The 27,146-nt window shown below is 47.3% G+C and overlaps 1 protein-coding gene across 1 annotated transcript in view; it reads right to left on the bottom strand.

Moving 5' to 3' along the window:
* Positions 1-27,146, bottom strand: part of EFCAB8 (EF-hand calcium binding domain 8) — a 50,099-nt gene that overhangs the window by 3,172 nt on the left and 19,781 nt on the right. The window contains exons 11-20 of the mRNA XM_079129723.1: positions 26,094-26,231; positions 24,871-24,981; positions 23,532-23,759; positions 22,708-22,778; positions 19,152-19,356; positions 18,199-18,332; positions 16,863-17,046; positions 14,603-14,824; positions 13,959-14,117; positions 8,946-9,114 (exon numbers count right to left, since the gene is read on the bottom strand). Coding sequence (XP_078985849.1) covers positions 8,946-9,114; positions 13,959-14,117; positions 14,603-14,824; positions 16,863-17,046; positions 18,199-18,332; positions 19,152-19,356; positions 22,708-22,778; positions 23,532-23,759; positions 24,871-24,981; positions 26,094-26,231 — 1,621 coding nt within the window. The remainder of the gene's footprint in view (positions 1-8,945; positions 9,115-13,958; positions 14,118-14,602; positions 14,825-16,862; positions 17,047-18,198; positions 18,333-19,151; positions 19,357-22,707; positions 22,779-23,531; positions 23,760-24,870; positions 24,982-26,093; positions 26,232-27,146) is intronic.

Raw genomic sequence — 27,146 nt, 5'->3', positions numbered from 1 at the left:
CTTCCCACGCGTGGAGGCAGAGGGGAGGAGGACCAGGACAATGGCTCATGGCCCTCAGCTGGGCTTCAGGCAGGCACCCACCATATGTGAGAATGGATGTGAAAAGGAGGTAGTGAAAATACAGCGATCGGGCAGCGGGAGCCCTGTTTCTGGGCCGGGTACCACGAGCGGTGGCCATCCTCCTAGCACAGATGATTTTTCTTTTCTTGGGTGCTGAAGCTTGAATCCAGGGCCTTGAGCATACTTGGTGCATGCTCTACCACTGAGCTACATCCCCAGGCCCAGAATTTTTTAAATTAATAAAAATATGACAGAGGGGCTGGGGTTGTGGCTCAGTGGTAGAGCGCTTGCCTAGCATATATGAGGTCCTGGGTTTGATCCTCAGCACTACATAAAAAATAAGTAAATAATAAAAAGGTATTGTGTCTATCTAAAACAAAGAAATGTTTTTAAAAAAATAAAAAAATAGAACATGTTACAAAGTCATACTTTAAAAATAAAGTCATCAGAGAGTTATAGAAGCAAGGAAAACTAAAAGCACTAAAATTACAGAAAGGAAAGTCTTTCCATGCCAAATGGGGATGGGAGCTGCTTTCTTGGGGCTCTCCTAGATCTGAGAAAAGGTTGAGAGGGAGCTGGATTGGGTTTAGCCAGAAGTAAACTACCTGAGGGAAGAGCTCTTCAGGGCTTTCACCAGCCACTGCGGTCAGCACGATGCAATCCTAATCCTAAATGGAATCCTAAATGCACATCTCATCCCACAGGACATTTGCTAAACAGTAGGGAGGCTGGGGGGTGGGGGGGCAGGGATAGAACGAGGTCAACAAGAGACAGTCCCACAGAAGAAAGAAACCTGCAACAAATACCACTGACTTCATCCTGAGACCACAGAAGACAAAGTAAACCGAGTCTACCTAAAGCCACAAAGCAACCCCAACCCAGCTCGATCCCTGGCTGGATGAAGGAGTTCCACCCCATTCATGCTCTTGGGGAAAAATAATATCAACTTCAATCTCCATGGTTCATGTGTACAAAGTTCAGAAGAGTCTTATTCTGCTTTATTTACATAGATGAAAAGGCAGAAAAATATAACCAACAATCAAAGAAAAAACAGACATTAGAAGCAGACCCTCAGATGATTCAGACATTGGGGTTAGCAAATAAAACCTTTAAAATAACTATTATATGTAGTGCTAAATAAAATAAAAGAAAGTGTGAGGTAAATGCTTGACAGAAAGAAGGAGAATTTCAGTAGAAAGTTGTAATCTGTAGAAAAAAGTCAAATAGGTCTGTGGATGTAGCACAGTGGTAGAGCGCTTGCCTAGCACATGTGAGGCCCTGGGTTCAATCCCTAGCACCACAAAAATAAATAAATTAAATTAAATTAATAAAACAATATCTGCAATTAACTCACCAGGCTGTGCACAGTGGCCCATGCCTATAATCCCCACTACTTGGGAGGCTGAAGCAAGAGGATCACAAGTTCAAGGCCAGTCAGGGAAATTAAGCAAGATTCTGCCTCAAAATTGAAAAAAAAAAAAATTAAAAGACTGGGGCTATGTCTTAGAGGTAGAGCCCTCATGGGCTCAATCCCCAGTACCAAAAAAAAAAAAAAAAAAGAAAGAAAGAAAGAGAGAATAGAAAAGAACTAGTTGGATGGACTTACTAGCAGACTGCAACCAGAAGAAAATTCATAAACTGAAAGTACGTCAGTAAAAAAATCCATAAAAAAAAAATCCATAGAAATTGAAAAAAGATAAAAAGAACAGAGCAGAACATGAAAACATAAATGACAAGACAAATGATCTAGCACACATACAGCTAGGAACCCTCGAGGAGGGAAGAGAGAACAGGGCAGAAGCAGTGCTAAGGGCATATGGTATCTGAGAAATGTTAATACTGAAGACATTGACCCATATATATATAAAAAAAAATCAGGATAAATACAAATAAAACCACACTTAGGCATGACATAGTCAAATTGCTGAAAACCAAAAGCAGTCAGAGAAAAAAGACAAACAACCTTCAAAGAAGCAACGTACAATCAATTATTCAACAGAACATGTGGAAACCAGAGGGCAGGTGAAATGAACTTTTTTTTATGTGTTGAAGGACAAGAACCTGCCGGCCAGGACTTAATACCTAGCAAAACAGTCTTCAATGTTAAGGACAAAATCAAGATGTTTTGCCAGGTATGGTGGCACATGCCTGTCATCCCAGTGACTCTGGAGGCTGAGGCAGGAGGGTCACAAGTTCAAGGTCAGCCTGGGCAACGTAGAGAGACTCCATCTCAAAATAAAAAATGTAAAGGGCTGGCAGAACATCCCTGGGGTCAACCCCCAGTACTATAAAGTGAGTTAGTTAAAAAGTAAAAATGAAATAAAGATACTTTAAGATAAATCAATGTTAGAGGGCTTATTGGAGACACATAACACTGCAATAAATAAAGAGGGTTAGGGATGTAGCTCAGTGGACAGCACGTGCCCAGCATGTGCAGAGCCTGGGGTTCAATCCCCAATACTAGGGGAGAAGAAAAAAGAAAATGAAGATAAAAGTTCTTCAGGCTGAAGGAAGATGATTACAAACATCCTAGAAGCAGTTCAGGAAGGAAGAGCACCAAAAATGGCAAATATGTGGGTAAACGTGAAAGAAATTTGACCACCTAATGCAACATCAGGGACAATGTCTTGGGAGACAACACAGGTGCAAGTAAAATACATGACACTAGCATAAACGGCAGGGGAGGGCAGGGTAGTGCTCTTGCGTAGGACATAGTACTAAGAGTGCATGAAATAATCTCTAGCCACAGAGATTATTAATCAAGAAGATAAAACTAAATGATTTTATTCTTTAATAGAGAATATAAAACAAATAAAATAAATCTTAAATAATAGAGAAGATAAACAAAATAATTTTAAAATATTTGAGTAATCCAAAAGAAGAAAACAGGATCCAAAAACTGATGTGATACACAGAAAATAAATTTAAATGATTGTGGAAAGCCAAAGAGACCCAGGTACCAGCTGACCCTGAAGCCTGGGTATTGATGCTGTGTGGGTTGCGGGCAAAGAGGGACCCCGCTGTAGAAGTAATTTTGTTCATATTTTAATTTACTAAATATCAAATTTAAAAGCACAGATTGCCAAACAAGATGAAAAAAATAAGATTCAACTATATAGGGTTTAAAATAGTTACATTTAGGGGGTTGTAGATGTAGCTCAGTGGTAGAGAGTATGCTTAGACTGCCTGGGATCCTGGTTCAATCCCCAGCACCCACCAAAAAATAAATAAATACAAAAATATAGGCACACTTAAGTGCAGGAACAAAGACAGACTGAAAGTTTCTTTCTAAATGGTGAAATAAATATTTCCCTCCCTCACTAGCAGCCTTTGCACACGAGGCAGGTGCCTGATTCCAGTTTGGGTTGAGGGTGTCCCCCAAGGAGGCATGTGCCGGAAGCCTGGTCCCCAGTGTGGTGACGTGAGGGTGGTGGGACTCCAACGCATGGGACCTCATGGAAGGAGCCATGTCGCTGGGGACATCACCCTCAGAAGGGACTCATGCTGGTCTCGTGGGGTGAAACCGTTCTCTGAAAGTGGGTTTTAAAAAAAAACAGACTGCTGCCCCTGGCCTTTGGCGTCCTGCCCTCACAATGCGATCTCTCGCGTCTGTGCTCCCGCCGTGATGACGTCTGCCATGTTGTGATATAGCCCAGAAGCCCTCACCAGAGTCAAGACATGAATTCTCGACCTCTCAAATGGAGAGCTAAGTAGCGATTGAAAAAGTGCCCCTTCGAGGGCACACTCCCCGTGACCAGAAGACCTCCCCAGAGCACCAAGCTGGGAACTAGGCCTTTTACCCATGTGCCTTTCAGAGACATTCCAGATCCAAACTCTAGCAAAGACTCAAGCAAATAAAATGAGAGATGAGAGTGAACACATCGACCGAGGCCAGAGAAAGACGCAGGACGACGATGGCACTGGGAGCTCACTTAGTGGTCAAGTGTTCACCCCGCATGCGTGAGGCTCTGGATTCGATCCTCAGGACCAGAGAGAGGGAGGGAAGGAGGAAGGGAGGCGGAGATCACTATGCGTAATCACATGCCAACAAATTAAGTAACCTAGGAAAAAATGGATGAATTCCTAGAAGCACAGTCCATCAGACTGAATCATAAAGAAACAGATAATCAGAACAGAGCTGTAACTAGTTTGAATCAGTAATCAAAAGTCCCCCAACAAGTCAGGTGTGTTGGTACACACCTGTAATCCCAACAACCAGGGAGACTGAGGCAGGAGGATTGCAGGTTCAAGACCAGCTTCAGCAACCTAGTGAGGCTTTTGCCAACTCAGCAAAAACTTATCTCAAAATTAAATAAAAGAAAAAGGACTGAAGATGTAGCTCAGTGGTAAAGTGACCCTGGGTGCAATCTCCATTACCAAAAAATAAAAAATAAAATGAAAAAACTCCCAACAAAGAAAATCCTAGAGCCAGATGGAGTCACTGGAGAACTCTACCAAACATTTGAAGAAGAGGTAACATCAGTCCTTCTCAAACTGTTCCGAAAATTTGAAGAGGAGGAAATACTTCCAAACTCATTTTCTGAGGCCACAATAACTCTGACCAATAACCAAGGCCAGACAAAGACATTGTGAGAAACAAAAACTACAGGCCAATATGCCTGATGAATAGAGATGCGAAAATCCTCAACAAAATACTAGCAAACCAAATTCAACCGCATAGGAAAAGGATCACACACCGTGACCAAGTGGGATTTACCCCTGGGATGCAAGTATGGTTCAACATACAAGAATCAATCAATGATATAGACCACATTAATAGAACAAAGGATGGAAACCAAATGACCATTTTAGTTGGAACAGAAAGCACATTTGAAAAAAAATCAACATTTTTTCATGATAAAAACACTGAGCAAACTGGAAATAGAAGAAAATTACGCCCAAATAATAAAGGAAAACGCACAGATACCATCATATTCTATAGTGAAAAACCGAAAGCTTTTTCTCCAAGGTCAGGAATAAGGCAAGGATACCTATTCCCATCACTTCTATTCAATGTAGCACTAGAAAGCCTCACTAGAGCAATTAGGAAAGAAAAGGAAATGGCATCCAAATAAGAAAGAAGTATCCCCGTTTGCAGATAACATGACCTTGTATGTAGAAAACCATCAAAAAAAAAGTTTTTAAGCTGTGAGAACTAGGAAATGAATTCAGAAAATTTCTAAGATAAGAAAATCAATGTACACAAATCAGTTGGGTTGCTACCTAACAACAATGAGCGAGCGACTCTGGAGGCTGAGATAGGAGGATTACAAGTTTGAGGCCATCCTAGCAACTTGGAGAGACCCTGTCTCAAGATAAAAATAAAAAGGGCTGGAGATGTAACTAAGTGGTAGAGTTCCCCTGCATTCAATTCCCAATACCAAAATTTAAAAATAATAATAAGTAATACAAATAGGAAATTAAGAAAATAATCCCATTTAAAAATGCATCAAGACAGACACAGTAGTGCAGGCAATTAATCCCAGCAATGCAGGAGACGAAGGTAGAAGGATTGCAAGTTCAAGAAAAGCCTCTGAGACTTAGAGAGACCCAATTGCAAAATAAAAATTTTAAAGAAGGGTTGGGACGGTGGTTCAGTTTAACCCCTTACATTGCAAAAATAAATAAATAAACACAAATGCATCCAAAGAGTAGAATAGTTAGGAGCAAACAATCAACGGGCAAAAGATTTTATATCCTGCAATCTACAAAACATTACTGAAAGAAATTAAAGACAACATAAACAAATGGGAAAACATCAGGCGTTCATTGCTTGGAAGACTTACTATTGTTAAAATGTCCCCACCACCCAAAGTGATCTGCAGATTCAGTGCAATCCCTATGGAAATCTCAATGTCATTTTTTTTTTTTTTTTACGGAATTAGGGAAAACATTCCTAAATTCATATAGAAGTACAAAGGATCCCTGAATAGCCAAGATAATCTAGAATAAAAGAAAAAAGTCTGGCTGGGCGAGGAGGTGGAACAGAAGAGGAGCAGAAATCTAAAACCTCACATTTCCTCATTTCAAAACATATTCTAAAGTTTCAGTAACCCAACAGGACGATCCTGGTATAAAGACAAGCATATAAACCAATTAAACAGCGTGAATAAACCCACATCCAAACGCCAAAAGCCCAGGCAAGAAAAGCAAGAATAGCCAAGTGGGAAGGAAAAAGTTTCTGAAGAGCAAAAGAAACACTCGGAGGATGGGTGACAAGACCTTTAAAGAGGGAAAGATGGTTTCCTACACAAATGATGTGCAAACGAGGTATCGACGTGATGAAGAATGCAACTGGACCCTGGCCTCAAAGTATACTACCAACTTAAACAAAAAAGCAAGAACTACAAAACTCCTAGAAGAAAACAGGGGAAGCTTCCTAGAAGCGGTTTGGGCAATGGATTCTTGCAGATGACACCAAAAAGCACACAAGACAAAAGCAAACACAGACAAGGAAGACTGTGTCACCCCGAAGGGCTTTGAGCAGCCAAGGAAACAAATGTCAGCATGAAAAGGCAAGCTGCAGAATGGGAGAGAATGCTTTGTGAATATAGACCATACATCTACCAAGGGGTGAGTATGTAGGACACACATAACTCCTACAATCAAAACCAAAAAGAAATTAAAACCTGATTTTTAAATGGGCAAAGGACTTGAATATACATTTTTCCAAAGAAGACATAAAAATGGGCCAAAAGGTTTATTAAAAGATGCTCAAGGGCTGGGCTTGTGGCTCAGTGGTAGAGCACTTGCCTGGCATGCGGTACTGGGTTCAACCCTCAACACCATATAAAAATGAATAAATAAAATAAAGGTATTGTGTCCATCTACGACTAAAAAAATTTTTTTTTAAAAAGGTGCTCAACATTCCTGATCATCAGGGAATTATAAACTCAGACCACAAAGAGGTATCACCTTACACCTGTTAAATGGCTACTATCCGAAAAAGAGATAATAACAAGTGCTGGAGAAGATATAGAGAAATCAAAGCCTTTGTGGGAATGTAAAATGTGATAGTTACTATGGAAAACGGTACGACGGTTCCTCAAGAAATTAAATGTAGAATTACTATTTATTATCTAGCATTCCCCTTCTGGTTATTTATCCAAAATAAATACTAAAGACTTAAAATAAAACCAATGGGAAATAGGGTTACAAAGAGATTAGCACTCCGAGGACTCATTGCAGCATCATTCACAATAACCAAGAGACGGAGGCACCCTAAGGGTCCCCTGAGAACGAATGAATGCAGAGTGGGATGTATACACACAGAGGAATATTACCCAGCCTTGCAAAGGAAGGCGACCCTGCGATATGCTACGCCGTGGACGAGCCTTGAGAACATTAAGCTAAATGAAAACAGCCACGTACAGAAGGACAAATACTGCACAATTCCACTTACATGAGACATCAAGACAGTGAACTCATACAAAGAGCAAGGAGCACTGCAGATGCCAGGGCCGAGGAGCGGGGCATTGCCGTGCATGGGTATAGTTTCAGTCCTGCGAGATGAAAAAGTTCTAGTGATAACAAAGTGTGTATAGTTAACGATACTGTACACTTAAAATTTTGTGTAAGAGACGATATTTTGTGTCCTTTGGGTTTTGCCACAATAAAAAGAAGCAAAAACATCAGCCAGAAGTGATGAGACAGATAAAATGGTTTACTTTGAAATGAAAAACTGATCATCAAAACTATGACTGAGAATGAGAAGCAGGCCACAGAAATGGAAGGAGACCTTGATAAAATACATAATTATCAAATGACTCATGTCCAGAAAACATAAGTAACTCCTACGAATTCAAAAGGAGATAATGCCACAGAAAAATGGGCGAAATGTCTGAAAAAGAATTTAACAGAAGAATATAGCCAAGTGACCCACAAATATATAGACGGTCAACCTCCATATTCACCAGGGAAAGGCAAATAAAACCACAATGAAGTGCCATTACATACTCATCAACGTGGCTGAAATTCAAAGCACTGATAACGCTAAGTGGTGGCAAAATTATGAGGCAATGGGAATTCTTAAACACAGCTGGTGAAAGATGCGGATTAGGAGTGGCTTTGAGCGACTGTTTGGCAGTCTCGACTGGGACTGAATATCTGTGTTTTCTGTAATTTGGGAATTCCATTTCTAGATGCTTAGCCAACAGAATGCCAACATTTGTTTACCAAAGAACACATGTAAGGATGTTCATAGCAGCATTATTTTTAATTGCTCAAAATAGCCAGAAACAACCCCAATGCCCAACAACAACAAAGACAAGTAAATGATGGTATCCAGTTCAGGAAGACTGAACAAACTGCTACACTACACACATAGATGAGTCTCACAAACGCAATGTGGAGAGGAAGGAAAGAGACACACAGAAACTATGGCATGGTTCCAATGCTACCAAGTTCAAAACCGGACACACACTATGTGGATCTAGACCTCAGGATGATGGAAGTTCTGAGGAGGAGCTGACACTGTGCGGGGCTCCCTGGAGTGCTGGTTTCTACGCGCTACATGTGTATGTTCTGGAGACTCACCAAGCTGAACCCCTTTGGTTTGTGGCTTTTCTTTATGTATAACACAACAATTACGTTTACTTTTTTAAAAAAAGAACATATTTTATCATATATATGATCTTCAAAAATATACAAAGACACATCACGGTGGGTGGGTGAGTGAATGAGTGAGTGGGTAGTTGACGACTGAATGGGCAGAGCCTGAGGGGCTGCCAGTCAGACGCGCATCCTGTAAAACTATTGAGCAAAGGCAGTTCTGCAGTCTGAGAGCTCCCTACCTGCAGGGCACAAGGCTCATGCCAGCTTATGTCCTATCAGGGACAGGGACAAGACGGAACATGGGTATGGGTTTGCTTCAGTAGGACCCATACCAATAGCGTCACCGGAGAGCTTCCAAGTCTTGACGTCCCGGTCCTGGCCAGCGCTAATGACCAGCTGGAGGGTGTCTATATACAGGATGTCTGCCACACTTTCCAAATGGCCTCTCCAGGTATTCAGGAGCGTGGGGGGAACCAGGGAAATGACCTGGCCAGCCACAACCTAGAGGGAACAGTACAGGAAATGACTTACTCCAAGGCCACCACACAGCTCATCAGCAGGACTCAGGACTGCAGGCTGCAGAGCCCAGTGGAAGGGCCCTGACCAGGAGCATTCTTGTTCTGGACACATTCCACATAACTCACTGGTGACCTTGGGTATGTCCCCGTACTTCTCCGGCCCTGTCTCCTTCAGTGAAATCATAAAGAGCATTTTCACATGTCTATACTATATTATTTACCAACAGCATCTATACGGATCACCCCATTTGAACCTCACAATCTTAGAGGACATATAAGATTCTCAGTGTCTTACAGAGAAGGTAAGTAGGAGATAGAGATGTTCAGTAAAGAGCCGAAGTCCACGGGGCTCGAAAATAATGGGGCCAGGACAAGAGTTCAGGTCTTCTTCTAAGGTTTTTCAGTTGAACATTGGGAGAAGATATATATTCAAAATATCTAGGGGTGAGTAAGGGGATGATATATCACATTATTCCAGGAGATAATACAGTTACTTAACTGGACAATGAATGAAAATTAACAAGATTAAGAAAAGGGCATTTATACCACACATTCTGACTTACGTGGGTACTAATGCCAATGTCATCGGAGGAGAGAGCAGAAAGTGTGGCCAGAGCTTCAGAAGGTGTGGAAGAAAGGGGAGTGTTAACAGGTTCAGAGGTACAGTGGGAGAGGAGAGTGACTTCCAATGTTCTGGAGCAAAGAACAACAACCATGGTTGACAATAACTGATAGATATCTCCAAAATGAGAAGATTCTGAATGTTCCATGATAAATAGGGGCTGGAGTTGGGGCTCAGTGGTAGAGCACTTGCCTGGCATGTGCTAGATCCTGGGTTCAATACTCAGCACCACAAGTAAATAAGTAAAATAAAAGATCCATTGACAACTAAAAAAAAAAATATATATATATATATGTATATATACATATACAGAGAAATGATAAATATTTGAAAACAGATATTTGAAGTGGTTGATATACCAGTTGACCTGATCCAATTATGCATTGTGTACAAGTACTAAATTATCACACTGAAGCCCATAAAAATGCGTAGTTGCTATTTGTCAAGAAAAATTATATGTGTATAAATATTTTCTATCTACTAAAATTTTTAAAAATTCTTTTCTATTTTGAAAAAAAAAGAAAGGGGCATTTATTCTGCTATAGGCAAGTATAGTTAAGTCAGAATAATGTAAACTATAAACAGAACAATGAAAGAAAGCTGAAAACTCAAAAACCAACCTGAATATACATAAAACTTTGGTATATAAGAGTGGTTATAGAGGTGCATACCTGTAATCCCAGGAGCTCAGCAGGCTGAGGCAGGAGGATCATGAGTTCAAAACCAGCCTCAGCAACTTAGTGAGGCTGTAAGCAACCTAGTGAGACCCTGTCTCAAAAATAAAAAATAAAAAGGGCTGGGGATGTGGTTCAGTGGTTAAGTGTCCTTGGGTTCAATCCCTGGTACAAAAAAAAAAAAAAAAAGATTGGTAATAGAAAGCATGATTCAATAAATAGTACTGGGATTCCTGATGAAATATTAAGAGAAAACCAATCATTACCTTATATATTAAAATAAATACTTAAATGATTGAAGAGTATTATTATTATTTTATTTTATTTTATTTATTTATTTTTTTTAATTTATTTATTTTTTTTTGCGGTACTGGGGATTGAACCCAGAGCCTCGTGCTTGCAAGACAAGCACTCTACCAACTGAGCTATCTCCCCAGCCCTGAAAATTATTTTAATAAATCATAAAACTTGTAAAAGAAATAATAAGTGAAGATTCAGTGGTAGAGTGCTTGCCTAGCGCACATGAGGCCCTGCATTTGATTCCCAGGACAGGGGAAAAAAGTAAACATTTACCTTATCTCTGAATAAGAAAGTGAAAGGCAGTAAAAAATTTGCTCATATCTAATCAATGCTTGTTATTATCCATAGCCAAACTACTCAGTATGAAGTAGAAGCTCATTATTGTTTTGCGTGTATTTCCTTGATAGCTCATAATATTCGGCGATATTTCATACACTCATAGGCCATTTATACATCTTCTCTGAAGAAATGTCTATTTAGATCCTTTGCTGGTATTTTAATTGGGTTATTTATATTTTAATTAATTTGTAGGAGTTCTTCATATATTCTAATACTAGTCCCCTCTCAGATATATAATTTCCACTGACCTATGTGTTTTTAGGTATGCCAGAACCACACTGTCTTTTTTTTTTTTTTTTTTTTTGCGGTACTGGGGATCGAACTCAGGACCTTGTGCTTGCGAGCCAAGCACTCTACCAGCTGAGCTATCTCCCCAGCCCACACTGTCTTGATTACTATAGCTTTATATTCAGTCTTAAAATTTGCAACCACGTATGTATTTAAGATATAAGATAATGATTTGGTTTTCTCTTAATATTTCATCAGGTATCCCAGTACTATTTATTGAATCATGCTGTTTTTTCTTTTTCTTTTTTTTAAGACTTCAAGGTTTGATGTGTCGTTATCATTTTGTGTGTTTTAGTTTTGGGGTTTTTTTTTTTAGGGGTCGTGTTTTTGACTACTCCAGATCCTTTGCATTTCCACATGAATTTTTAGATCTAAAAAAGAGCTGAGATTTGTATATAAATATAATGAATCATTCTGTAAAATATGCTACACTAATTTAACTCTTCCAATCCATGAACATGGAATGTGTTTCCATTTATTTAGGCTTTAATTTCTTTTAATAATGTTTTGTGGTTTTCAGAGTACAGATTTTGCACTCCTTTTGCTAATAATTCCTATTTTAATCTTTTTGATGCCATTGAAAGGAAAAAAATTTTCTTTATTTCATTTTTTAATTGCTCCTTGTTAGTTTATCAGAATATTTTGATGTTGAATATTGATCTTGTACATTCAATCCCATTGAATTAATTTATTAGCTCCAATAGAATTTTAGGAGATGCGTTAGGATTTTCTATTTACAAGACCATGTCATCTACAGATGGAGATAGTTTTACTACTTCCATTCCAATATGGAAGCCTTTTATTCTACTTTTATAGTGGCACATGTTTGTAATTTCAGCAGCTCAGGAGGCTGAGGCAGGAGGATTGCAAGTTCAAAGCCAGCCTCAGCCTCAGCAACTTAGGAAGGCCCCAGGCAACCTAGCAAGACCCCGTCTCAAAATAAAAAATAGGGGCTGGGGGTGTGGCTCAGTAGTAAATTGCCCCTGGGTTCAATTCCCAGAGCAAAAAAAAAAAAAAAAAAAACTGTTAGAGCTGATAAATGAATTCAGTAAAGTTGCAAAATACGAACTTAACACACAAAAATCAGCAGTGCTTCTAAACACTAATAATGAACTATCTGAAAAGGAAAGTAATAAAACAACCCCATTTGCAATTGCAGCAATATATATAGGGGTAAGTTTATGTGACTTGGAAAACCTATTCACTAAAAATTATGTAACACTGATTAAAGAAATTGAAAAAAAAAAAAACATAAATAAATGAAAAGATACCCTGGATTCAAAGGCAGGAATAATTAATTGAAAACAATATGCATGTATGAATATGCCACAGTGAAATCCACTGTTCTGTATAATTACTATGTACCAATGAATATTAAATTGAAAAAGAACGATTGTTAAGATGTCCATACTACCCAAAGCAACCTACAGATCTAGTGCAATCCTTATCAAAATTTCAATGTCATTGAATAGAAAAAGCAACACTTAAATTTTTGTAAACCACAAAAGACCCTGAATAGCCAGGGTTGTCTTGAGCAAAAGGAACAAGGTTGAAGGCGTCACACTTCCTGGTTTCAAAACACATGGTAAAGCCCCACTGTCAAAACAGCATGGAAGTGGAACAGGTAGAGGGCCTAGAGATACGTTCACAGTTATGGACAAATGACTTTTGACAAAGACGGCAAGAACGCACATTGGGGAAGGACCATTTCACCAATCACTGGTGCTGGGAAAACGGGATAGCCACATACAGAAAAGTGAAATTGGCTTCTCATCTCACACCACATACAAAAATCAACTCAAGATGGACTGAAGACCTAAACATAAGATCTGAAACTGGGAAATCACTAGAAGAAACCCTAGGGGGAACACTGGTCTGGGCAATGATTTTTTAGATGTGGCCCCAAAAGCTAGGGAACAAAAGCAAAAATAAAGGAGTGGGGCTATGGATGCCGGAAACCTTCTGCATAACAAGGAAAGTGATCGACAGGGTGGAGAGAAAGCCCAGAGTGGGAGGGAGACCGTGGCCCCACACCTCAGGAAGGGTTGATCTTAAACATCCATAAGGAAGCCAGGCAACTCGGCAGCAAGAAAACGACCCTGTTCAAAAATAGGCAAAGGACATAAGGAGAAGGAAATGATGGCATTTACACTCACATGAAGTGAAATAAGCCAATCCCAAAAGCCGAAGGCTGCGTATCCTCCCTGGTACTCAGATGCTGACGCACAATGGGTTGGGGGAGGGGGCGAGTGGAAATTCACCAGACTGGGGGTGGGGGTGGGAAGGGACCGGGTGGGGACGGGATGGGAAAGACAGGAGAATGATGCTCATCTATGAACACACAGCAGTGTAACTCCACGCCCCGTACAACCACAAGGATGGAAGTTACACTCCGTGTATGTGTGAGGTCAAAATACACTCTACTGTCATGGATAACTAAGAAGGACAAATAAAAATTTTAAAAATTAACATCCAAAAAATATATATAGATTTTTCCCCATAAGCCAGACAAACGTGAACAGGAAATGCGCAGACTCCTCATCTCAGCTCCTGAGCAGGGGCTCAAACGCATTTTTCTGACCAACCCTCCAGTAATCGTCCTACCTCCGTCTCCTTCAGGGGAATGTAGTGTGGGATGTTCATTTGGAGCCATTTAGGAATTAAGATGCGAAACTTGTTCTCGGTGTCCATGGGGCTCTTGCTCTCACTGGTGTGGAGTGGCCGCTGGCCAGTCAGCGTGCAGTAATCCTTAATGTCCCAGATCTAGGCACAAAGCGTGGGTTAGTGACCTGGCAGCCCTGGACCCCAACCCCACTCTGAGGGTTCTTCCCAAACTACTCTCTACCTTAGGAGCAGTTCCCACGTCTCTCAGACAAACCCCTAGAGCAAGCAGAGGTGGTGACCCGCTCAAGGACAAGCCTGGCCTGCCTGAGGCTCACCAGGAAGCACAAAGTCAGCCCCTGAGAGCTGACCACAAGTGAGACGCCTGGCTGCGGGCAGAGGGGGATGGCAACAGGGCAGAAGACTCACTGAGAAGGGCTTCTCCCAAGGGCCTCTGAGTAAGCCCTCACTCACTTTGGTGGCCTTGCCAGAGCAGGAGGGGACTCCTAAGGAAGCCACCCTGCTCCCCCCGCCCAGTGTTTTACAAATGAATCCAGTACCCAGAGCAAGCAGGGCGTAGGCAAGGGCCACCAAGGGGTGGTCAGGAGCTTGGCTGACACCCGTCCCTCAGCGTGGTCTTTCCTCACCTTGATGTGTCCTCTGCAGTCCCCGGTAATGAGGATCCAGTCGTTTTCGTCAGTGGTCATGGCACCCACAACCACATCCCCATTGTCTTCGAGGTCCACAGGGAACTTGCCCAGCAGGCCCCCGTTCCCGTGGACGGACCAAGCGTAGATGCGGCCGTCGATGCAGCTGCTCAGCATGGCAGCTACATGCGGCTGGCGGGGCCTGGTCTGCAGGAAGATGACCTACGCCAAAGACCGAGGCCAGCTCAGCGCGGCTGCCAGCCAGCATTCACTCTGGCTGCTGCTACATATTTCCCTGGGACCTGGGCTGGTCACCGTACCTGCCTGGTCCCCAGTTTCCTAGATGCCCCTTACTATCCAGCTGGTGAAGACAAACATCATAGTGGACTAGGAGCTACTTGAGGGCAGGGACTTGGGTCTGGTTTCCATTTACTGCTTTATCCTCTGTAGCTACAATGACGATAGGGCAATAGCTTTGTGGTGAGACATAGCAGGTGATCAATAAATGTTTGTTGAAAACAAGATGCATGGTTTCATGCCCTCCTTCCTCCCTGTTCCTTCCCTCAGTTTGCGTTGTCCTAAGGCTCAAACGAAAATTTTCAAGACCTATAACTCGAAGTGATTTGGATAAGGAACTCATTCCCATGCATAAAAACCCTCAGGAAAACACCCATATTTTCTAGCCAGCTACTAAGGGAGTGCTTTAACTGAATTCTTGCTCAAGCCTTGCTTTGATCATGCCCTTTGGTAATTCCCTCCTCGGCCCACTTGAGTCTTACTTAGGTGTCACTCCCGAGGCCCATGTGGCAGCCGTAGCAGCTTCTACTCTGCACAGTGGGCATGAAGAGAGAGCTGCTTGCCGGCCTCCTGCCCAAAGCTGAGAGCACGGTCAGGGGGCAGAACCAGTCAAGCCAGGAAGGGGAAACTGGAGGCCTCACCACTTCTGCTAAGTCACAACTTTACAGTGTGATGGCTTCTGTGTCCACAAACCCTGTTGCCAAGCAACAGAAAACATCTTGATTATCCCTATGGCCATGGAAGTCCAAAATGAGATACTTAGCCCACCTCCTGCTACGCATTTCAGCCTTGCTCAGTCCAGTGGTCTCAGACAGGGGACCAAATGTCCTCCACCACTACAGAGAAGTGCATGGTCCACAGGCCCTAAGGGGCACGGCCAAGCCTCGACCAGGTGCTGGGGGCCTCCCAGCGCTCTGCCACATTCCACAGTCCTCCGAGATGGCCAGAAGGAAGCGGTGGAAGGGAAGACCCAACAGGTAAGACCCCTCTGCTGAGGTCCTTGCTGCTCTTCCATTAAGAAACCCACCAAGCCCAGAGGCGACCCAAAAGCTCTGGACGCTCTCCAGGGCAGCTTTTCACCATTGGGAAAAGCTGACTCAGCTAACGACCCAACTCCTGAGGGAAGGAAGCTGGCTGCTCCCGGAGCAGGAGGCAGGGCACCTAGAGGCCAGGTGTGAAGGTCAGCCTCACACACACACCCGTCTTGTGGTGCCTGAGATCTCACCAGTAGCCGTTCAGTTCTCCAGTCCCAAATCCAATCAAGATCCATGATACAAATCTCTATTATACACAGACCACCAGGCTAAGTAAAAAGCCCCAGGACTTCCCAACTGTGGCCACCCGAAGAGTTAACAGAACTCAGGCTTTGAAGACTGGCGAAGCCCCTACTGCTATAGGAGTGAGTGAGTTATATGCGGGATCTCTCTTTTTTTCTTTTTCTTTTTTTTTTTTTTTTTATTTATATGCACTTGCTTTCTTCTTATTAACTTGCAATATTACTTTTTAAAGTTTTAAAAGATATTGTTAAAAAGAGAAGGAAGAAAACTCTGGAAACAGGAAAGAGCCCCTCACAGCTCTCCACGCCCCCGCCCCGCAGCAGGACCAGCTAGCTCTGAGGGGACCTCCAGCCCCTTGTCTCTAAGTCCTTGGTCCCTGCAGCTGGGTGATGGGACATGCCTGCCACACCCTAACATGCGTATGATGTGCATTTTCAGGGGAGGGGTGTGAGGGTCAAATAGAGGAGAAGCAGAGGAGGAAGAGGGGAGAAGGGACAAACCCACCCCGCTTGGATGCCATGCAAAGCGCCCTTCTGGCTTTGTAACAGAGTCTGGAGATGCCACTTCTCTTCCTCCCCAGCCCAAGCCCCCCACAGGTGGGGCACTGCCCACATCCCCAGGCATTCCTGACCCCACCCGAGGAGCTCTTCCCAGACAGCAGCTGGCCCGAGGCTGAGCGCACCGACCTTTTCCACTGAGGCAGTGGACTGCTGCAGCAGAAGCTTCTTCTGGAATTCCCCTCTTTTCCGTTCAGCCTCTCTGTACACTGATGGTTTGTTAAGGGTATTTCTTGTCAGCCTGGAACTATCAAAGTTGAGAAGCATCTGGGAAGAAAGACAGGTCTCCTGGCTCACCATAAGGGTGGTTTTCCTTCCATGCAGGGGGACAGAGGTCAGGAGGATGATTAAAGAATAGCCACATGTGGCCTCCCTCAGTAGGGGAAAGTCCAGTGGAGTATCTGTGGATCCTGGGCCTCAGGACATGCTGATGGCTAGGGAATCAAGATTTTAAGTGACTAGCTCTCTAGGGCAGAGACTTGAGTTTGCCTTTGGGGAAGACCCTTCCTTTGTCCTGGAAGTGATCACCCTGGTTAAAAGTGAGGCTAGAGGAACAGGTCACCCCCAGCTCTGGGAGATCTGACGCAGGGTAACCCTGATCCTTCAAGGATGGCATGAGTGTCGTATAGAACGTCAAGTGCGTGCATCTTAAGCAAAAGTACGTCCAGGCAGAACATGCTCGGGCTGGGTCTGCCCCACCCTGTGCCTGGCAACGGTCATGCACGTGAGGAAGGTGGTGTTTCTCATTCAAGTCTCAGCTCCCAAGGGTGGAGTCAGTCCTTGATTGTGAAACTGATCACAGAGGCTCCTCGAACACCGTGTGAGAGACCCTGTCCTCATGGGGAGACTGTGGTCCCTGCTAGAAGTCCAAGGCCGGCCACTCCTGAACTCAGGAGAAGTAGCTCCTCCTGCCTTCTCCCCGTCCCCCCAAACAGAACAGTCATCCTTGGAAGGGTGGATCCTGGGGCCAGGACAGCTCAGAGGAGGGAAAGCGTGCTCTGCCTGCAACTTGGCTTCACCCCTTTCAGGCTGGTCTGCAAGGAGGCAAGGCATGCCGGGACAGGCCGGGGGCCTGTGCTCACTCCACGGCTGGGCGTTTCCAGCTTGAGAACTGGCCCAGGATCTACACCCAACTTCAGGTTTTCAGGTTTTGTTTCCTGCAAGTCTGGTCTCTCAGCCTTTAGACTCTTGAGCCTGGGCTGGCAGTGCCCTGGGAAGGCGGCGGCCTTGGGGGTTGGACAGAGCAGGTGTGAGACGGGGAAGGACCCTGCCCTCTGGCCATCTCAAACAAGTGGGCTGATAGTGACAGTCACTCTGAAAAGGCGCACCCAAATAAGAACACGCACACCCCAAGAAAGACGCGGATGGCGGGCGCTCTCCCACCTGGTAGGGCCCGGGTAGGTCGGACCCCTTGTCTCTCGGGAGTGAGGGGGAGAACGAGTGCCTCATCACAGGGGGGGCTGACACCAGGTTCCGCCTCAGGCTGGCATTGGCTGTCGTCCTGGAGAACTTTTGGGGGGCCTTGTGGACCCACTTCTTTTGCATGGCACATGGTTTGCTGGGCCTGTGTCTCTCGGCCAGACACTCATCGGTTTGCACCTGTGCCAGGGAGAGAACAGGCCCTAAGGCTCTGCACAGTCTAGGGAGAAACTCGAGGCCAGCACCACAGGGCCCTCCAGTCGCCCGAGGGCTTGCTTCTCAGAAATCTTGTCCCCTTAAAGGCCTCAGACCAAGGCTTCTGACCCTATTCCTGGGCCTACCACTAACGCCCTACATGCCCAGAGGCAGGACGCTGCTCCTGTGAGTGACTCAAGTCTCCCGTCTATAAGATGGACAGTGAGTTTCAAATCCTGTCCTGGTGTTTGTAATGCTAGGGGAGTCCAAAGTATAAAACTGATTTAAAACGAAAGAACAAATCCTGAGCTGTTCAGGAGGAAGCCCACCCAACTCTGCAGGATCCCTCCCCAACACACCCGGAAAACCAATGGAGGAAGTGACCCCCAAAGTCCCTTCCAGCTTTATTTAGTCGGCCAAGACATGGAAACTCAGAGACTGCACAGTTGCCTAACTCCCTCCCCTAAGCCTGGCGAGCAGTGACATGAAACAGCAGTGGGTAAGGTGTGAGCCACCCCAAGAGTGGGCATCTAGTAGGAACGCGAGCACTACCAGGCTCCAGAGGCAGACTGCCCAGGCTTAGTGGTGTGGCCTCAAGCAAGGCGTGGACTCTCTCTGGGACTCAGTTTTCTCATCTGTCACATGAAGATAATCGTAGACACTGCCATCTACCCTCCCAGCTCCCTGCCTTTCCAGAACGAGCTCCACCTTCGCTCTGCTTCCCAGGGTGCCCTCCCTGTTCTCCCTGGCCACCCACAGCAGAGCTAAAGGTGAGAGGAGAGTGTCCCCCTGCTGCCAGCGTACCTTCTTGGGCTGCAAGGGCAAGGGGCTCACGGAGGCATTGAAACTCAAGATGGGCTTCAAGGTGTTGACGTTCCAGAAGAGGATGTCCCCATCGTAGGAGGCAGTCCCGAGGAACTGGTTCTGGTACTTGGCCATGCTCAGGACATCCTCGGCATGGAAGGTCTGCCAGTGGTAGCACAAGAGCACCGGCTTGGTCTTGTGGAACCTGTGCACGTGGCCAGAGGCAGGAGGGCCAAGAGCTCAGCCTTGAATGCTCTCTGGGGGAAACTTGGCCTCTAGGATTTGGGGAGCCAGCTGAGAGGAAGATACTCCCAGGTGTGGGAGCTGGCTGGAAGCCCCGCCAGCTGGGCCAACTGGCCTCATTTCCTAAGCATCTACTACCCGCTTACTATAAAGGCCATCTTTGGGGCTGATAGTGAGTCTTAATTCACCCCATTCAGACACCTGAGAAAATGATCACGGTTTAAAGAAGGGGAAATTTGGTAGAGTGTTTGCCTCACAAGCAAGCAAGGCCCTGGGTTCAATCCCCAGTACTGCAAAAAAGAAAAAAAAGAAAGAAAGAAAGAAAAGAAAGTCTGGGCTGGGGAGATAGCTCAGTTGGTAGAGTGCTCGCCTTGCATGCACAAGGCCCTGGGTGCAATCCCCAGCACCACAAGAAAAAAAAAAAAAAGTTGGCATCTAAAGAAGGGGCAATCATGACCCTACAAAGGCCCTCTGAAAAGGAAGGACCCCTTCTCCTGCTGTTCCCCCTCCCCGTGTCCTGCCCCAAGTACCTACTGCCCTGGCAGCTGTCCTGCACACCCCTCGGATCACACCCCACCCACAACACCCTCACGCAGCCATCCTGACACCCCACAACCAAGTCAGTTTCTACCACCCCCAGAGAAACCTCTGCTCTTCTTTCACAGCACTCAGAACACTTTATAATGATTTTGAAATGATTTGATTTATAAATGAAAGACTAAGTGTTTGTATCTCCCAAATTCATACGTTAACACACAGTCCTCAAGGTGAAGGAATCTGGAGGTGATGTGGTCGCAGGGGCAGAGCCCTCAGGAATAGGCTTGGTGACCTTATGAAATGTAGTCCCAGAGAAATCTATTGTCCTTCCCACCATGTGGGGTGACAGAGAGAAGACTCCAGGCATGCTAGCGTTTTGATCTAGGACTTCCCAACCTCCCAAAGTATAAGAAGAAAATGCTCTTCATCCTGTGCCACCCACAGTGCGGTATTCGGTTATGGCAGCCTGAGATACCAAGAGAGAAATTGGTACCAGAAGTGAGGTGCTGCTGTAACAAATACCTAAAAACGCATACATGGCTTTGGAACTGGAGAATTAGGCAGAGGCTGGAAGAGTTGAGGCATGTGCTAGAAAAAGCCATTAAGAGTGACTCTGGGGCTGGGGATAGCTCAGTTGGTAGAGTGCTTGCCTTGCATGCATAAGGCCCTGGGTTCGATCCCCAGCACGGGAAAAAAAAAAAGTGACTCTGGTGAGGACACAGAAAAGAGGAGCATTATAAAGAAAGCCTTGAAAAAATATGTATATATTTACATGTATGTTTTATATATATATATATATTTATATATCATACACATGTATGTATGCATGTATTCATATATATTTTTTAACTGCAGTGCTGGGAATCAGGCCCAGGGCCTCATGCATGCTAAGCATGTGCTCTGTCACTGAGCTACACCCCCCTGCCCTTAATCTTTTTAAATATCTAACTGGGGCCTGGAGATGTGGCTCAGTGGTAGAGTCCTTGCCTAGCATATGTGAGGCCCTAGGATCAAAAAAACACAAAAAAACCCCCACTAATCTCGAACAGATCATTAGTAGAAATATGGATGATAAAGACCATTTTGATGAGATCCCAGGTGGAAATGGGGACATGTTCCTGGAAACTGGAGGGAAAGTCATCCTTTTTAGAGGTGGCAAGGAGCCTGGCTGAACTGTGCTTGCACTCTGGTGTTCTGGTGGCAGGTGGAACTGCTAAGAGATGCCGAGAGCAGGCGAGGCCCCAGGCTTCAGTCCCAGCAACGGCCCCCACCAAAAAAAAAAAAATATGGAAGCATATTTTAGCCTTTCCCTATTGACAGGAATACGCAAGCTTGCCGGAATATGACCAGAATGTCAGAAGAGGAGATCAGTACGGATCCGCCAGCTCCACAGAAGCTGGCATTATCCTCCAAAACAGTGGAAGAAGGACCCCAAGACAACACATGACAGGTTCCATCCTACACTCCGGCACCATGCTCCTTGGCCACCCCAGTGTAGCTCCTGTGGGCCTCAGTACAAAGTGGCCCATACACAGCAGAGCCAAGAGGGCCTGAATATTTCCGCCATCCAGATTTCAAAAGGCAGAGGCTTCCAGCAGAGCCACGGCTCAGGACTCCAGCCTGACAGCCCCAGCCTCGCAGAGAACCCCTGCAGGAGCCCCAGGACAGAGCCGCCATGGCAGCAGGGACCCAAAGTCATGGAAGCAGGCTGCCTGGAGACCTGAGGCCCAACTTCTACCTGGATGGCTGCCCAGTGGGTCTGGAAGGCAGGACCTCCATCCACCCCAGGGGACCTGGAGGTGAGAACATTAAGCCAAGGAGGGTTACCATAAAGCCTTAAGGTCTAAAGGAATTTGACCCTATGGATTTGAACTCACAATCTGCCACTCCTTTCTTCTCTCCTATTGCTCCATTTTATCTACCCCATGCCTGCCTCACAGTCGTCTTTTAGAAATACGTGACATGTTGGTACCACAGGTTCATAGCTGAGGAAGACTGGCCTCGCCTGGAGTCTCATCCATATCTGATTTAGATGATCTGTAGGTGGGGAGTGAGCTTAGACTTTAAAGTTGATGCTGGAACAGGTGCCACCCCAGGCAGCATGCCCCTGGTAACCTCCCACACACTCGTTCTGCTCTTTGGAAAGGCATCAACACTGGGGGTAATAATCCAGCTCAGTCAGCCAAGAAACTGATGTTGGGCCAAAGAATTTAGGCATGTGAGGAGGACACAGGTTTAGGGGAGCCAGAGGTGGACTGCTGTAGACTGAGCTTTGTATTCTCCCCAAATTCATATATAAAAATCTAATCCTATGTGTGAGGTATTAGGAGGCGGGGCCTGGGATGGTGATGAGGTCATGAGGGTGGAGCCCCAAGGAACTGGGTTCGGGCCCCTTCAGAAGCCCCCACCCCTTCAAGAAAGCTTCCCATGAACCAGGAGTGGTCCCCCAGGCAGCAGACCTGCTGACACCTTCAGAAGATAAACATGTTGTGTGTAAGCCACCAGTCTACCATGTTCTATTACGAAAGCCAGACAGAAGCCATTGCCCACAGAACGAGACGCTCCAGAAGGACGAGGGCCGGTACTTGCCTCCTAGGCTCCCCCTGCGCCTGGCAGGAAGCCTAGACCATGGTAGCCTCCACGAGGGACGAATGAAGGACAGACAGCAGATGAAGCAGGGCCATTACCTACCAAGGAACTAGGACGGGAGGAACCCAGAGTGCAAAGCAGAGCGTGCGGCCGCCCTGGCCCCCTCCCCGCCCCGGCTGCTGCTCACATGAAGTTCGTGATTCTCTTACTCCACCCCGTCATGTAGTACGCTTTGTTCATGTGCACGATTCCACTAATCTGTTGAAGATGAAAGAAAACAAAACCCTAAAGCTCTTCAGAGAGCGTGGCTCCAGACCCCAAAAGTCTTTCTAAACGTGCCACCAAGAAGCCCAAACTCTCCATGGTGATAGGAATCCCCTAGAGTCATTGCCAGCGTGCATTTTTCAGAGAATTTTCACATCCCATTATCTAATTTAAGGGACCTAGCCCATCAAACTTGACAGACTTAAAGGAAGCAGACAGGGTGGTGTCCACGATCATTTTATAGAGGAAGAGCAGAAAAACACAGGGACCTGGCTAAGGTCGGGTGATTACTGAGCGATAGGATCCGGACCGGCATCCAAGCCCTAGCTTCCTGGCCAGGTGTTCTTTCTGAGCTGGTTCAAGGACAGTGTCATAGGGCCCAAGTCCCAAAGTGGGACTGCTGGCTTTGCTCTATGTCACACCCACGGACTGTCCCTAAGACTTTGTCAAGTATTTCCAAACAAGGGCGAGCGGGCAACTCAGAATCACACCCCCGCATCCCTGCGGAAATGCACTCCAAAGCTCCGGTATGCGAAGAGTGCTAACAGACTCGGAGCGAGAGTGAAGAGCACTTGTGGAGGCCTGAGTAGAGACGGCCACTCGCCTGTCCTTATTCTACATGTGATGACATGGGCTCAGGCAGGCTGAGGACAGGCAGCCTGCCACGCTGTAGAGCCTTCCGGGAACACCCTGGAAAGCAGCATGCTCCGGGGCCCGCCCTGGCTCCGGCCGACAGGCCAGACTGACCTCCACGCTGTCCGGGTTGGGAAAGGTCAGAAGGCATTCGCCATTGTTGTAGTTCCACATCTTCATGGTGCCGTCCCGCAAGCCTGTGAGCAGGCACCGCTCGGACTCATCCAGCGCCATGGAGGTCAGCTCCACGAGCGGGGTGCCCGACACGGAGAAATCTACCATCTTCTTGCCGGTCGACACTTCCCACACGTACACGGTGCCATGCAGGCAGCCGCTCACCACCTGTGGGGAGCACAGAACTAGGGGAGGCCGGCGCCCCCACCGCCAAGGGGCCTCCAGCACAGGAGGGCCCCCCCACTCCAGGCACCAAGAATGCAGGCGCCCAGCCCCTCCTGCTGCCGGACAAGCCGGGCCCCAGGGCAGTGCCCGTTTCCAGGATGCACGCTTCCTCGGCTCTCACTCTAGAAGGTAGGGTCTCCCTTAACTCAGAATTGGCACTTATTGGAATCTATCCCCCTAAAAATAATCCCTTTTCAGAAAAAAACAAAAAATGGTGAGTGAAGCATCATTAGCCTGACAAAAAGAAAGAGGAAGGAAAAGAAGGAAGGATAAACTGACTGACCCCTCGGTGGCGAGCAGAGGACGGTCATGCCCCTCAAGGGCACGTGGCCGGCACAGTGGCTGCAATGCAGCCGCGGCCAGGAAGTTCTTCAGAGCGCCCCTCCTCCTGGAACATCTAGAAACGCCGGGGGAGGCTTAAACAGCAAAAGCTGTTGGCAGCACTGAGAGCCCGCAGTGCAAGGTAGCAGTGCCCAGAGCCAGGACGGGAAGGGAGCGCGAGAAGCTGGCGTGGGCCTCTGCAGCAGGCGCAGCCCACGGCCGAGAGCCAGGCAGCGAGCGCCAGGTGGGCAGAGGCCCTGGCAGCCTGTCCTGTTCCCACTCCTCAGAGAGATTTCCTTGCGCCCAGCCTCTCTGTGCCCCCAGAGCTCTCTGCCCAGGCCCAGGGTGCTCCCCACTATCTGGGTCCCCCCCTGCCACCCACTTCCCACAATAAACAGAGCCCAACAGTAGTGTCCCCGAAAAGGAGTGCTCTGGAACAAGAGCCATGCTGGGAGCCCCAAAGAGCACCCCATAACCAGCGCTCCATCTCACTCCACGTACAGAGGCTACCTGTCCAGAGCAGACCTGGGGCAGTCAGCCCAGGCCCGGCGGATGGGAGGGGCTGTGTGACTCAATGACCAGGGGGTGCAGTTTGAACCCCATCTCATTCCAACCATTCTGCAGGGCTGCTTCCTGCTCCTCAAACGCACCCCCAGGTACATAGTGAGTTCTGGGCCTGCCCCGTGTCACCTGGCTCTCCCCCCAGCCTCAGAGGTAAGTCCTGGTCACTCACCTGCTTGAAGATCTTGCTGTAAAGGACATTGCACACAGCTGCACCGTGCGTCGAGACCTTTCCTGCTTTCATAGGCTGCTGAGACTCCAAATAGCCATAGAGGATCCCAATCTGCAGGTGAGGAGAGTCGGACGGGCTCTGCTCTCAGTGAGCCGGGCCCCTCCATGATGGCCCCAGGGAGAGACCGCCACTCATCACTCCATCAAGACCTCTGGGCTGCTCCCAGCGAGGCTGCTCGGCTCTCAGGGGCCTGCTGCTGCTCTCACCCTACTCCAGAGCCTCCATTCCCAGAACCTGGCCTCCCAAACTCTAGTGTTCCTAGAACCCCAAGGCTGAAGTCCAAGGTCCCTCTCTCCTTATCATTTCTGAGAGGCTAAAGCCTCCCTCAGGGTTCCTCCTCAAGGGACAGTCTTATTAATATATTCTCAGTTCTTTGACAAAGAACAGGAGGTTAGCCATATTTGATGACTGAAGAGGAACTTGGTCCAGCACTCAGCACTCTGCTATCTGGGGAAGCAGCAACAAGAGCACAGGAGGACATCCATGTCCCCTTCTAGAGTGGCCTGGCCAGCAGAGGGTACGAGGACTTGGTGGAGCTCAACCACGAGTGACCGCAGAAAGTTCTCCTTTCTGCAGAACCTCCGCCTACCAGCTGCTGATCATTCCCACAGCCCCTGCAGCCCCACTCAGTCCCACGCCCCAACCACCCTGGCCAGTCCACCTTCATGCTTGTCCCAGTCTCTCCTGTCCTCCAGGGACAGGAGATGTCGCAGGCCCCCGCGAGCTCAGAACTCACAGGTGGGCTTCCTGTCAGCGTCCTCCAGGACCTCTCCTTCAGAGTTTTGCTTGGACACGGCCCTGCCTTCCTGGCATTTACGATTCAGCAGGAAAAACAGCCATGTCACTGTGATGGGGCCGTGGGAGGACACAGGAAGGGCTCTTGACCCCACCTGGGGCAGGGTGTTTCCAGAAGGAGAGCCCCAAGGATGCACGGGAAGGGGGGTGAGCCAAGGTGGCAGCGGCAGAGAGCAAGACAGCCACAGCCCAGAGCCCGCCTCTCGGGGAGAATCTCAGGACAGCAGGAGCCTCACAGGCCAGGCCAGCGTCCGGCAGCTTCAGTCTCAAGATTGCCATTAAGGAGGTGATGGACTCTTGGGTGTCCCTAGCTGCTGTGCACCCTGTGCCCGAGGCCACGCGTCCCTCCCTCCTGGGACGGGACTCACGGAGTAGGTGCTGCAGATGAGGGTGTTGTCGGTCTTGTGGAAGCAGGCGCTGGTGATGGGGCAGGTCCCCAGGGCGAACTGCTTCCCGCACAAGGACTGCAGGCATATGCAGTCCTGCAGGTCCCACACACGGATGTTCTGGGCGGGGAAACAGGCAAGGGGCGGAGGGACCCTCAGGGGCGCGTTCCCCAAGCACTTCCGATGCACGTGGCCTGCATTAAGTGTCTGCCATGTCTAGGCTTGGGCGCCAGTAACCCAGCCACACGGCGGGTGAGGGCAGGACTCAGCAACACCCCAGAGCTTTCTCCAGACCTCTGCCCTGCAAGGCACCCCACCCAGACCCTCACTAGCTCGCTCAAAAAAGCCAGCCTAGGACACAGTCAGCAGCTACCCGCTGAATTGCCTGTGTCCCCAGAGTAGCCCTGTGCAGTCCTCCTGGGTTGGAAAAGCTCCCCAGAGAGCCCCACGCACGTCCCCCAGGACCCACGTTGCTCAGAGCCCTCCCTCCCGGAGAGCCACAGAAAGCACAGGGCCAGTGCACACGCTCGCTCCTCCCCCACCACAGGGCCTCAGCAGGCCGGTCTCCACCACCCACCCCTCTACCTCGGGTCCTTCCCAGAGGTGATGATGCCAGTTCACAGGCTATCGGGAAAGTCCCTTAGTAGGCTGAGTGAGGACATGTTGGGAAGGGTGACCCCAAGGGCCCTGAAAATTCTTCATCTGCTGAGCCCAGGAAGCACAGCTTGTTCCCTAAAGGAAAGACCCGGGAGCTGTGGGACGCACCCCCATAGTGACCAGGACGCCCTGCGCAGCAAGCGGGGTGCAGTGTCCTGAAGGACGCTGCCCCTGAGCAAGGTGACGCCCCTCCCCAGGCACCAGAGAGGCAGGCCAGGCCCTTCCAAGGAACCAAGCAGGAGAGGCTCCGCCAGAGCCACAGTGTGAGAAGCCAAGCCGGGCTCCGCGGGAGCCTGCGCTGTGGACGGGGGAGATCTTCATGGCGACTCCATCCGGAGCGCCTCTCTGCAGGCCTGTGGCTGGGGAGGGACATCACCC

The sequence above is a fragment of the Sciurus vulgaris genome, assembly GCF_902686455.1.
Source record: "Sciurus vulgaris genome assembly, chromosome: 2".
NCBI lineage: Eukaryota > Metazoa > Chordata > Mammalia > Rodentia > Sciuridae > Sciurus > Sciurus vulgaris.
This window is presented reverse-complemented; position numbering and strand designations above follow the sequence as displayed.